The 14,047-nt window shown below is 45.5% G+C and overlaps 1 protein-coding gene across 1 annotated transcript in view; it reads right to left on the reverse strand.

Moving 5' to 3' along the window:
- DYNC1H1 (dynein cytoplasmic 1 heavy chain 1) overlaps positions 1 to 14,047 on the reverse strand; it is a 2,031,190-nt gene that overhangs the window by 1,879,067 nt on the left and 138,076 nt on the right. The window contains exons 11-12 of the mRNA XM_069637760.1: positions 9,849 to 9,995; positions 6,331 to 6,471 (exon numbers count right to left, since the gene is read on the reverse strand). Coding sequence (XP_069493861.1) covers positions 6,331 to 6,471; positions 9,849 to 9,995 — 288 coding nt within the window. The remainder of the gene's footprint in view (positions 1 to 6,330; positions 6,472 to 9,848; positions 9,996 to 14,047) is intronic.

A 14,047-nucleotide genomic window follows, 5' to 3' on the forward strand; every position in this document is an offset into this window, starting at 1 on the left:
ATGCTCCCTGGGCCGCACCCCTGAGCGCCTCTAAATTTAAAGGGGAAGGTTTTTTTCTGGTGAAAAGGGTTCTGTCTCCCGTACCTTGGAAGGGACGCCCATGCAGTATGGAGGAAGGAGGACGGGACGTAAGAGTAAGGGTCCGAATAGACGTAAAGTCCCGGGCTCCAGAAAATTCAGGAAGCTTGGATCGCCCAGGGCGGGCCCCTCCTGACCCACGAGACTGTTTGGGGCTTATTGCATAGAGTTTCAATGATTAAGATGGGGGGGTCTGTGGGTGAATTGTACGTTGCTAGTAGAAAGAAGAGTGTTGGGGCTCAAACTAGAGTGTGGTTGAGCCGGTCCGTGAAGGGGGGAGGACAACTAGTGATTCAATCTCGTCAGGGGAGATGGTTCCGGGCGGGGTTGAATGCCAAGGCGGGTGGGTTGGGGGTAGGTGGGGGTAAAAGAGTGGGATATGATCAAGCAAGATGCAAATGTTCTAAATCAATGGTCTGGTGTTGAGATCCGGTTAAAAAGGGTCCCGAACGGGGACTTGTCTCAGGAGAGAGGGGAGTTTAGTGGTCCTCAGGAAAAAAGGCGCTGTCTGGTCAGGGTGATATGCGGATAGGCTCCCTAAATGTTTGGCGCCTTAACTCACCCTTTAAAACCCCTTAAGTACCAGGCTATTATTGAAGTCTATGCAAAAAGGACGAGTATACTCGTCCTTGGCACTTAAGGTGTTAAAAGATCTATGGTGTTACATGAGTTCAAGAGGTCCAATCTCGATTGGATGTGTCTACAAGAAACGCACTGGAAGGGAGGGGAACCCAGACTGAGCTCCCAGGAAGTGGGGGAGGCGACTATGGCTTCTGATGCGGGGTTGCTGTCTTGGTTTCAACCAGGCCGAGCTTCACGATAGATGCGGTCCTGACCGACCCCAACGGGAGGTATGTGTTCGCAAAGGGTCAATTAAGTGGAGTTACGTTTACGATTGGTTCAATATACGCCCCGAATGTTCAGCAATGTGAGTTTTGGGAGAAAGCCTGCGATAAAATTAATTCAATTTGTTGAATCTCAATTGGTGGTGGGGGAGACTTTAACATGGTGTTGGACCCACTGAGTGATAGTAAGGGGATGGGGGTGGGGGGGTGGATGAACGAGCAGAACCAACCAACTGATTGAGCGCTTTAAAGTGGTTAATGAGGTACAAGGGGTTATGCGACTCCCTCCGCCCGGTGCCAGAAGGGAACATGCCATTCACTTTCTACTCAGCAGTCCTCGATTCCTTTTCGCGTATAGACTTGATCTTGGTGGACGTGACCCTAAGAGATCAGGTCTTCCAATCCTGAGTTATAAATCATAGGATAGGGAGTATTGCTGTGCCATGGGTTTTTGGAGCAAAAATGGGTTAATATTATTCCCTAACCTCCCCTTGCTAACCCAACATTTTTGCAATAAATGCCTTGATGTATATCACATCTAGTCCTGTTGACAAAACAAGTTGGACACCAAAGACAAGAAACAAACAGTCTATAAAATAAAACAATTCTGTATTGGGTTGCATAAGCAAAGGTAAAAAATGGCTGTTAAGTGGTGGTTTCCACCCCAGACATGCAGGGTTTGCACCTATTAACAGTAGTATGAATAAAAAAAAAAAAAAAAAACAAAGAATTGTGTTGTCATTGAAAAGATAAAGAGAAAAACACACCCAATACATTCATGTTCTTTGATCACAAGGAAGTTAGAATCCTGAGTAACACCGATTGTGTGGTCGGATCATATGGTAGCGATTTTGGCTGATACAGGGAGATTGAAAAATCCCCGGGGGAATTGGAGATGCAACGACTTCCTGCTAAAGGATAAGCAGTGCAACAGGAATTGCTAAGGGAAAATCAAGGAGTACTTCCGTTTCAATGATACAGGGGAGTTGGGGATTCAATCTGTCTGGGATGGTTTCAAGGCAACCATACGAGGAACCTGGATGAAAATAGGCTCAGAGAAAAAAAAAGAGAAAGCGAACAGAAGGAGGTTAAGCTCTGTAGGAAAATAGAGGAGATACGACCGGGGAGGTACCCAGGGGCAATACATTTTGCCTGCCAAGGTGAAAGAGCTCTGACGATATAACACCCAGCTGAAAGCTATACTGCCGCAGGAGACGGAAAAAAAAACTCCTGTTTCTGAAACAGAAATATCACGAGATGGGGGAAATCGAGCAGACAGGATCCTGGCATGGAGATTGAGGGAAGAGAAAAAGAAGAGGACCATTGGGGTTATTAGGGCGGAGGATAATAGGTACCTACACAACGTCCAGAGCATAGGGAGTGAATTTGTGGAATATTACAGAACCCTCTATCCATCGGAATGGGAGGGGGACGAGACCCAAATACATTATTTATTAAAAAGGCTACCAATCCGGGGGCTCCCAAAAGAGATAGCAGAAAGCCTAGAGAACCCCATAACCACTGACAAAGTCATGCAGGCCATCGCAGGAATGAAATCTGGGTCTGCCCCGGGAAGGATGGATTTAGGATAAAATATTAAAAACTATTCAGATCCCTGCTAGCTCCACGTTTAGTAAAAGGTGGTCAACGCGTGCTTGGAGGGCTTACCCAGTCCCCCCACGATGATGGCAGCAGTAATTGTCGCAATCCCATAGGAAGCGAAGGACCCCAACAGCTGCTCCTCCTGTAGGCCCATTTCCCTCCTCAATGGTGATGTGAAGATACTGGCAAAAGTCCTAGGAACAAGACATGAGGGGGGGGGGATGTATGCCATCATTAGTACATGGGGACTAGGTGGGATTTATCTGGGGTCGGAAAGGATCAGACAACATTAGGAAGACTATCAACCTAATTCATGGGGCACAAATGGGAGGCCTGGACACATGGCTAGTGACGCTGGACTCAGAAAAGGCCTTTGATGGGGTCGAGTGACCATTCATGATGAAGGTTCTGGGGAGAATGCAGCTGGGAGCAAACTTTCAGAAATGTGTGACAGAACTATATAACAGGCTCAGGGCAAAGGTTCAGATAAATAGGGGACTTACAGAGACCTTTGAACTCACGAGAGGGACCAGGCAGGGATGTCCCCTCTCCCCGCTACTGTAAGCCCTTGATATGGAGCCGTTGGCAATTGCAATTTGAATGAACGACCGGATCCAGGGTATCGTGCGGGGAGAACTTGAATGCAAAGTCTCGCTGTTTTCCGGACGTTGTACTGGCCTACCTCACAAATGTTCAGGTCTACCTTCCAACACCAATGGCCCAGATTGTTTAGTATGGCCGCCTCTCTGTGCTCAAAATGAATGCAGGAAAATCTGCTATCCTGCCGTTGCTGGCATGGAGCACCTTCCTAGACACGAAAAAGAGTTGCCTGGGTATGACAGTTAACCAGAGAAGCATGCAAAACCTGGGCATACGGGTGATGAGGAATCTGGGAGAAATGGTGGCAGCTAGTTATAATCCCTTCCGCACTCAGCTTACGGCGGACTTAAAGATGTGGCTCCCTTTGATACTGACCTGGTACGGCCGGATGATCTTTATAAAATTGAATGTCCTCCCGAGACGGTTACAGTTGTTTCCAGCCAACCCGAGCCAGCTCCCAGACAAGCTTTTCCTACAAATTACAGGAGAGCGCCGTATGTTTATATGGGGAAATAGGCCCCCAAGTGTGAAAATGGCCACCCTTACCCTTCCATGGGACAAGGGGGGATTTGGGTTCCCGGATATCCGCCTGTACTATAAGGCAGTACAAATCATAGGGATGATGGAACATATGGGGGGAAAAACTGAGGACGTACTGGACCTACTTGGAAGATCTGGCTGCGCATCCTCTGAAGGTTAGGGATTACTTCTGGTCCCCGCCCAGATCAATAGCAGAGTGCATGCACTCCCACCCTACGCTGGGAGTTTTTTGATCAGTCTGGCGGTATTCTAGAGATCCACAGGGTTTTACATCGTGGCCCTCCCCTATGTCTTCAATATGGGGGCCCCCGTTCGAGTTGGGGCGCCAGGGATTCACGCATTCGCAGAGGTGGTCAAATGCAAACCTTGAAATGGTGGGACAATTCGTTGAGGGTGGGAGCTACCAGGAATGGAGAAAAGGTTTGGGACATACTGGGAGGGGTCTAAATTTCAATATTTGAATATCTCTGCATTAAGGGAATCCTGACAGACCCCCCCAAAGTGGGGGGGAGGGGAGGAGTGGCTAGAGAATTAACACCAGTGGAAAAGGTCCTGGACCAGTCAGTGTCAAGGAAGGGTATACTGTCCAAATTATACAAGGCAATGAATGAAACCTGCCGACAAGGGAGGCAAACTTTCCAGAGATATTTGGTGGAGTTAGTGGGTGGAGAGATCTCCGAGGAGGAATGGGCACAAATATATAGAGTGGTCTTCCAGAGAGGGTTGTTCACCTCCACGATAGAACACAACTTCCAACTGTTAATGGGATGGCACAGGGATCCGGTGAAATTTTCTAAAATGTATGCAGGATTATCTCCCCCTTGCCCTAGGGGTTGCGGTAACCAGGGCACCCTGGCCCACATGTGGTGGCGATGCCCCAAGGTACTAGTGTTTTGGAAAGAGGTGCTGAGCTGGATGGAAGAGGTAACGGGGATATGATTAGACCTAGTCCCACTGCAGTTGCTACTAGGGCACCCGCAAAAAGATAGGGAAGAACAGAGACTTCCGAAGATGTGGGAAGCCATGTTAAGAGCGGGGAGATTGGCCATAGCCCAATGGTGGAAAAAGAAAAACGCTACCTACGAAAGTGGTATGGGAAGGAAAAGTGCAAAACATAACGATTATGGAAAAGCTCACTGCAGTGGTGAATGATAGAATGGAGGAATTTCATCCTGCGTGGTCTGCCCTACTGTTAAAATGGGGGATGGAGGAAAGTAGCCAAGTCGATTCATTCAATGGGTGTGCAGAGTGGAATGGGGAAGAGTGGGATGGGGAGGGGACGCGGGAAAAGACCCTGGAAGGGAGCCAATAAGGGCTATATGTGGACGTTAAGAGGCCCTTCGGATCTGAGACAATGACAGAGGAAACTTGAACCACTGAACAAAAGATGAGCTAGACGAGGGGTTGGGGGTGGTAGGAGAGGACAGGGGAGTGGGGGTCAGGGGGGATGGGTATTGGGTTATCTAGACTGTTCTTGCCAAAGTGGGTTACACTTGTATTTGTTTGTTATATTGAAAATGTCTGGTTCTCTTTATAAATGCTAATAAAATCAAGTTTAAAACAAACAAAAAAAGTGAACATTCTCGCTAATAACAATGCACCACACAGTGGTCGCAGGTCCCAGGGTATTGGTGAATTGCAGCCGGAGAAGGTGACAGCTCATCGAGGAATGGCCCAAAATGCAGGTCGTCTTGCGATTGGTTTGTCCCCGCCAGTCTAAGGGAGGAAGTCGTCCAGTCTGGAGCTTGCCCGTTGCTTGGAAAAGAGGACTGGAGCAGCAGCGGTCACTCAGATGGTTCTGGCGGTTACTGGAATTTGCTGCAGACATCCTGTTCTTCAGAATTGGATCTTCCTGTGGTTGACCAAGACCAATGCCTCTTATCCAGGAACTCAGCCATCGGCATGCACAGATGCCCTGGGGGGGGTGGCTGTCCTTTCAGGACAGCCAGCCTTCCAGTCTGAACTGGTTCCAGGCAGGCACAGCGGAAGACAAAGACCAGTGGAGTTTCGAAGTCCGCTCCCATGTCCTGTCTTCACAGACGACCTGACACCTTGGTGGGCTTTCCCATGGAAGCTCACCAAAGACAAGTAAAACAAAGACCTCCTCCACCCAGCACAGCAGAAGGGCCAAGAAGAACAAGCCATCTTCAATTGGCAAAAAAAGAAAACTTAACATTTTGGGTTAATGGTGACCCTTCTGTGCATTACTGCGGCTGGGGGTACAGCCTGTGAGTAAAAATTGATTGCACATAAAAACACTGCAACCAGCCATTCAGATTAGCTTGTCACTGTAACCAGTGTTACAGGAGCAGTGAGAAAGGGGGCACAGTGAAACCCCTCAGCACTCCACATAAAGTGGGGTGTGCTAATCTCACAATGGAAACGATAGGAAGGTTAAAAAATATCACCCAGCTCTTGTGAACAGGAATTCCCACAAGGAAAACAGAAAATAAAAGGTGAAGCCCAAAGAGCACCCCAGCAGCTCCGTAAAGAGCGTGCTGTGCGTTGCCTAAGTAAATGACAGATGCCACAATACTTGGAGGACAGCATAACTCCAAGAAGAAAAGTATGCAATTCCCATAAACAGATTAAAAGAATGAGTGAGCGTGGAAAAGGGAAAATCAAACAAACATCGGCACAAAATGAGATTTAAATGCACTCTTACCTTGACATACTGTTCCACCTCTGTCACAATACCCTTGACTGCAGAGTAGGACTCCTCCAAACCAGCAGGCCCATCAGGCATCCTCGTGAGAGCATTCCTATAAAACTTCTCTTCTTCAGACAGCTCATAGTGAACACCGACCTACAAGAAGTCAAACAGCATATCCACGAAATTACATTATCAAAATGACAACATACAGCCAGTAAATTCAGGAATACCAAATACATCTGATCTACCCAGCCTTGAGCCTCATCTCTGCTCACTAACATTTAAATGTTCCTGCAATGCATCAAAAACAAAGTTCAAAATCCATCGTAATCATTCATGGCATAACTAAAAGAAAGACCCTCAGAGAGGACAACTACCAACTTAACTTTCTGCAGATACACTTGCTGTGGGAGCTGCGGCAACAATATACCAATAAGCAAAGGGAGATCTGCAAGGCTCCTTGTCAGTTGGGATATGTTCAAACACCAGCTTTTTAGTTCACAAATCACCAGAAATAAATGCGGAACTACAAGCACCAGAAAGTAAAGTAGCATCTGCTAAAATGTTAGGATTATCACAGCATCATAAGCTGGACGTAGGACAACAAAACCATTATGATCATTGAGGACAGAGGACTAAATAGTTTACCTATTCTGCAGACGGTTCTAGCAGTCAACTAGTTTGTTTAATTAATATAGCGCAGACCAAGACCCTCAGGTAGCTGGGCGCAAGCATTACAAGGATACGTAAGAAGCTTAGTTACAGAGCATTACAAGGATACTTAGGAAGCTTAGTTACAGAGGTAGGTCCATACAATTAATAATAAACAGTTATAATCAGTGATAACATAGATACAACCATAAGTTAGCAGTGACCAAGTGGTCCCAATAGAAATACCAAGATACAGACACGTGATGCCAAAGGGTATACAGTTGAAATGGTCCGGCATAGCAAACCTAAAGAGGGCATTCAAGAGTGGGTGGGGCGAGGGGTCAATTGGGAAGTGAGGAGGTCAAGTTAGGTGTCATTAGTCCATAGCCAGGTGAGGACTTTCCGTCTGAATCTGCAGTAGTGTTGGTCAGTTCTAAGATCTAGGGGGAGTCCATTCCAGGATTGAGCGGCTATAACCGGAAAGCTAGAGCCGCCAGCTGTGATACGTTTGTATCTGGGAACCTCTAGGGTGTAGGCATTGGACATTCTTGTTGGTCGGTCAGACGTTCTCTTGTTTACTCTTTCTACAAGGTAGGGAGGCGCTATGTTATTAAGACATTTGGACGTGAGAGAGGGTTTTAGGGAAATCCTGTCCTTAATTTTAAGCCAATGCGCATCTCGTCTGAATGCAGAGATATGCTCTCTGTTCGGGATATTTAAGGCTGCTCTGAGGGCATTATTTTGGAGTCTTTGCATTTTATCAATAATGTAATTATTGGATCCCGCATATAAAGCATTGCATTAATCCAGTATGGATAGAATAAGTGCATTGGGTTGTGTGATACAGCTGGTCTCAGAAAGAAATGGTCTGAAGGCTCGTATCAATTTGCACGTATACGCTGTAGAAGATGCTAGAGAGTTAATTTGCTTCTTAGAGGTGAGCGCCGAGTCAAGATAGAAACCAAGGGTTTTAACTGCAGACATCACTTTAATGACATTATTATCGAAGTTGAATGAGGCGTAACTGGGGTTATGTTTTTTAATGGCCGTCTCTGAGCCCAAGATCAGTAGCTCCGTTTTATTGTCATTCAGGCAAAGGCCATATGATGCCATCCATGCCTTAATGAGGAGATGTATCCTATTTACTAAGGCAGAGTCTTCCAAGAAGTTGCCCGAAAGGGGGATGAGGATCTGAGTGTCATCTGCGTAGTTAGCATAGGTGACACCCAATCTGTCCAATTTGTCAAACAAGGGCTTAGTAAAGATATTATACATGGTAGGAGAGACACCACATGATCTTTGAGGAACGCCACAGGAAACTTGTATGGGGTCAGCGGCTGCTAGAGGGGAGAACACTCATTGGACGGTTTGCAAGGAAGAATTGCATCCAGGTTATGGCATCACTTGAGAAATGGGCGGCTGAGCTAAAATGGTTGCATAAGAATGCATAATCCACCAGATCGAAGGCTGCGATAGGTCAAGGAGGAATAGCATAGCTGATTTACCACTGTCCTTCAATTCGTCAATTTGGGTCTTGAGGTCTATCAAGGCTGTTTCTGTGCCATGAAGGGGGTGGAAGCCAGAGTGACATGAGCCTAGTAGGTTATTAGTTTCTAGGTAGTCCTGAATTTGTAAGTAGGCTACTCTGTCGATAATTTTAAGTTAGAAGGCGACTGTGGGGGTAGGTCTATAGTTGGTTGATATGGATGGGTCGAAGGTTCGTTTTTTGAGCAGTGGTACCACCCAGGATTGTTTAAGATTGTTAGGCACAAGGATCATCTAAAAGGAGGCGATAAGCTTCGAGATGAAGGGGGCGAGGTCTCTGGCTGCATCCTTTATCATTTGGGTTGGGCAGCTGTCTCCTTTGTAATTAGAGGGTTTGAGTGAAAGTATAATTTTTTCTGTCTCGACGATGGATAATTTTTTGAAGCTGAATGGTAGGGGGGTGTTATGTAGGTTTAGAGGTGGTTGCTGCTGCGGTGAACACTCAGCCATTAGGAGCAGGGAAGCAATTTTAATTTGGAGAGAGCAAATTTTATCCGAAAGGGCATTTTGTATGTTGGTGCACCAGGGCTCATCTTTAGGGGTATTGTCAACCTTAGGTATTGGTGATTCCATTTCACGAAGGATAGAGAAGAATTCTTTAGTGTCAGATTTAGCCTTAGATATTCTATCGTTGAAAGTGTACTTTTTAGTGCTAACAATTTCCTTTTTGTACAGTTTGGAGTGATTAGTTAACTTAATTTTGTTCTCCTCAGTAGGAGAGTGGCTCCAAATTGATTGCAACTTACTTTTTTGAATCCTTAGTTCTTTCAATTGTGGTGTGAACCAATTATTCAGGTGAGATGTCCGTCTACCTCATGAAAGGATGTGGGGTTGTAACAAACCTTTCAAGAAAGGATTTTTTTTAATTAAAATGTAAAAAATATTTGGGATTCCCCCTCCCCTACCCTCCCTGGCCTATGCAATGATTGGTACTATGAGCTATGGTGTGGGACTTTCGTGTCATTTAATGATTCTTGGCAAAGACCCTTGATTTGCACTGGGTTAAAACCTTGGGCCAGCAGCCTTACTGGCATGGAAGCGCCCTGCCGTCCATTGTGAATTAGAACAGCAAGTTAATGTGAATGGTCCCCTCAAACTAATTCAAGGAAGAAATTCAAAAATATATATATTTTTTTAAACGGAAAATACACATAAGGGTACTTTAGTATACATTTCTTTTTTTCCAGAGTGATATAGCATGTCAAACCCACAACAATGGCTGTTTAAGATTACCACGTCCCACATTCCCATAAATGATTTACACAGTAACAGCAAAGCCCCCTATGCCCCCCCTATGCCCCCATCACTTTGGTCACATTGTGTGCAAAGCTCACCTGATACCTTTGGCTTTGAATTCTAGGCAATGACAGTATTACCATCTTCCAGGAGAACATTTCTTGGTATAACTTGTAGCGGCAGTCCTCGATAGGTGGGTTCAAATATATCACCTGGTTTGTTATTCTCAATTCATGGACAACATTCTGCAAAAAAAAAAAATATTCATGCATTAGTTTCATGCTTTTACAGTGAGAAATAGGAAGACTTCTTCAATTTTCCCCAATTGAAAACCATTCTTTAAGCAAAACTGATAAATGATAGATCTGTTTAGAAAACTTATGTGCTGCTTTCCTCCCATAGACCTCTATTAGTTGGTTAGGCAAGAATTGATGGAATAACCCTGGGGGAGACTACACAACCCTTGTCCTCTTGGTATTAGGTAACCCACCTATTGGTATACGTCTGTACTACACAAGTTGGAGTTGGTAGTGTGACTGAGCAGCCAGAGAATCTCAAGAGGGGTAATTGTGACCTGTCCAGCTGTAGCATCGAAATTCACCAATATATGTATCCAAATAACACTTCCATTCAAGGTTTTCTAGTAAAATATTTATTTAACAGTCAATAAGAATTTTTTAAAAAGGGCAATGTGCAAAAATAAAAAATATACTTTAAAATACTTTCTCAGAATCAAGGAAAAGCAAGTAGATACTCTTTAGAGATGCTTCATGCACACATTCTACACCCTCAGGTGACTTCACTAATTAGGACAGTATTGCCATTTATTTATCACTTTTGTACTTGGTAAATTCTGAGGTTGGTAGAAAAGAAAGGTTAAAGGAAGGAAAAAGGTTAACAGGTTCTCAGAGAATGTTAGAACTTTTAAATCTCCCAATGAAGTCGATAAAAACCTTTCCCAGCAATATTAGTTAGAAACCAATGTATCCCCTATCTGGGATACTAAGAATCAAAGTCAATGGACAAGAAGAGTCTGCAGGGAGCCAGGACAGCCAAAGTCTATGGATCTGAGGCACTTCTTAGATAGCAAAATGTCTTGCACAAAGTTAGAGAGTTTGTTTGCAGAAAATCACTTTTGGGCCACAAGCTGTTACACTTGTGAAAGGTTTGAGCTGAAATCAACTCTAGAAAAAGCAGCTACTGCAAATCTCAACTGAGAAAAGCAGAACTACAGACAAAAAAGTTAAGTACCCTTTAGTCAGAACAGTACCTTTGGTTAGAAGGGGATCCAGCTGGCTTCTGGCTGGTTGCAGTGATGAAGATCCTGTGTTCCTGGAGGACTTCTGCACAGCAATGCAAAGGTCAGTGGAAGCTACAGGCACCACTGCAGATCTTGGATACCAGTTGGGCTATCTTCACTCCTTTGGTCCTGCACTCTGGCAAGGGGACATGAGCTCTGGTCGTTCTGCTTCTGGAGGGCCCTTTAGGGGACTCCTGGAGCTTCTGGCTGGATTGCAGACAGGGCACGCGAGTACGGATTTCTCTACCCCTGGAACTCGGTTCCTGCAGCAGCAAAGAAGTACAGCCAGTCTAGGAAGATGGTCCAGTGGAGTTAGTCTCGGGGTTAGTTGGTCCCACTAACCCAAGGGAAGAAGTGTCGATCTGAAAAAGGAGTTTCAGCACAGCAGCAGGGCTTCACCAGGCAATTCAAAGTTCCAGGAGGATGCAGCAAGCTTAGTTCACGGTTTCTTCGTCTGGTGTTCTTCCCAGTGGTCGACTCTCCTTTAGTCCCAAAACCCTTGCCTTTTAAGCAGGTTTCTCCCAGTCATGCACAGCCTAGGCTGTCACTCAAACAGCAGGTTGGCTATCCTAAGAGGACAGCCAGCTATCCAGCCAATCAGGACTGGTTGCATTCAGACACTCCTAGAGACAAAGGACATGGGAGTTTCGGAAACCTCCCTCACTTCCTGCCCTTCCAGACACACCAGAGCCAGAGGCGAGTATCAGGACTGAAGCCCGCCAAAGGCAAAACAAACAAGGGCTCAAACCAGGCTTGGCGCACCGAGTAAAACCCAAGAAAGACCGCACAACTACAAAATGGCAAAAAAAAGAAGACCTGGGCCAGGTTGACAAAATGGTCACCCATATGTGCTATAATGCAGCTGAGGTTTCAGCCTGCGGTAGAAAAGCACAATGGTAGGAACATTAAACCACTGCCACCAGCCATTTAAAGTAGTATGGGTAACTTATTTTTTTCTTTTTTTTTTTTTAACACGAGTAGGTAGGATAAGGGGCTACTAGGTAACCACCCCAGCATTCCACATAAAATGATGTGTGATGGACCTACAAAGAGAAAAGGTAAGTAAGGTCAATTTCACTTTACTATTCTTGGGAACAGTAGTTCTCACAAGAAAAGGTATTTAAACCTTATGAGAAATCTAAATGATTTCTCTGTGACACTGCACTGAAGGTGCTGTGTGTCACCATAGAAAATGCAGATGCCTATGGAGTTTGTCAGACTCCAAAAAACAGTGGAAACACATAACCCAAATCAGGTCAAAACACATGAGTGAGAAAAAGGTCCCACTCACTCCAGGATTAAAATGAAAAAATCCTAAAGTCCAGCAGAAGATCTGGGGGTCTCTAAGGTTGAAAGGAATTAGCATAGAAATTATAATTCTCCTTAACAACCAGATAATGTAACTCAATCGACAAGAGGAGATCTTTTACTTAGCAGGTTAACGCCATTTGTGTTTTCAGGAAGCAAGACCATTTTCCTATGGGCCCGAGGCTGCTGGGTTATTCAAAATCCTTACTATAAAGGTGTCACTGTGATTGCAGATTTCTGCATGTCCCCTTCCACTGTGCTTTTTCAATAAACTTCCAAAAGCCAGAACCCTGCTGGGCTTCCTTTCTTCCAAGGGTCCTTTTGTCTGAGGCCTGGGGTTGGAACTCTTGAAGGTCTCATCTCCTGTCCCCTGGAGTAGGTTACTGCATTCTCTTCACCTGTGGATTAGAACTCAAACTTATCTGAAGTTCTTTATAACCACAGCAATGCCTACAAACCTTGTACACATGATCAAATTTTTCACCCACTTTTCCCTGCACCAACGCACTGGAGTTAAACTTTACTGCTCTGACACAGCTACCACTATAGAGAGGTCTCGTCTTTCCTTTTTGCTGGAACCAGTTTCACCCGAGGTTAGATGGTGTTACATACCTCACCAGTAAGTTGTGAAAAAAAACCTGAGCCTATTTTTTGGGGAAAGTTTGGTTTTATTGAAGTTTTTAAGGTTATGCCAATAATAAAACAATACAAACATTGAAGTGAATAGAAATTCAATCACAACTTCCCCTCCCCCCTCCAACCTTCCACTCCCTCCCCAGCCCTCTCCCTCTCACACACCATGGATCGTTGGATGATGATGATAGCAGCAGGGTCCAACACAGTATTTTAAGACACATTGCAAACGAAAGGTAGTCCATAACTAGGTGCTCAAAACGTAGAGCCCAACGTGCAAGAACAGCGTCCTCCATCCTATCGGCCCTTCCAGTCCCTGGGGAAGGGTGACCCGAAGGCAGTGTTCAGGTCCAGCAGTCCATCTAAAATGTTTCTTGCCCCTCAAGCTGTTCTCCCGTATTTGTCAAAGAAGGGAAGCCATAGGCCCTCAATATTAGAGTTAGATTCATCAATCAAATGGGGCAAGAATTCCATGTCATATTGCCCGTATTTTAGAGACCCACTCCTTCTCCGGGGGGGGGGGGGGAGGGTCAGGGTGATTACCATTTTTGGGCCCAGCAGCATCTAGCAGCGACTAGCATGACATGCAGCATGTGATCGTGCTTCACTTTCGGACCCCCCTCCACCTCAATACCAAACATTAGCCAGGGGGATAGGGTTCTTTCAATTCCATCAACCTCTTTTATCCAAGACAGGACCTCACTCCAATAGGTTTGTACCACATGGCACTTCCACCACATATGTAAATAGTCCCCCCTTTCAGTGTGACACTTACAGTAGTGAGGATCGTAGCCAGTTTTCATCCTGACTATCCTCTGTGGGGGGGTAGTGCCATCTGTGGATCAGTTTCAGGGCCTGGTGGCGGTATTGGGGCGCGGCCGTGGAGCGATTGGCCCGTCTACAGATCTTAGTCCATCTCTTTTCAGTGATGGGGGTGTCTAGGTCTTTTTCCCCATTGTACCTGGGAGGATGGGGGATCCCGCGGGGCAGAGAACAACAAAAGGTGCAAAGCCGCTATATCACACCTTTAGTCGCCTTATATGTGATTAGAAATTT

The sequence above is a fragment of the Ambystoma mexicanum genome, chromosome 14 (assembly GCF_040938575.1).
Source record: "Ambystoma mexicanum isolate Mex_15411 chromosome 14, UKY_AmexF1_1, whole genome shotgun sequence".
In the NCBI taxonomy this organism is placed as follows: domain Eukaryota; kingdom Metazoa; phylum Chordata; class Amphibia; order Caudata; family Ambystomatidae; genus Ambystoma; species Ambystoma mexicanum.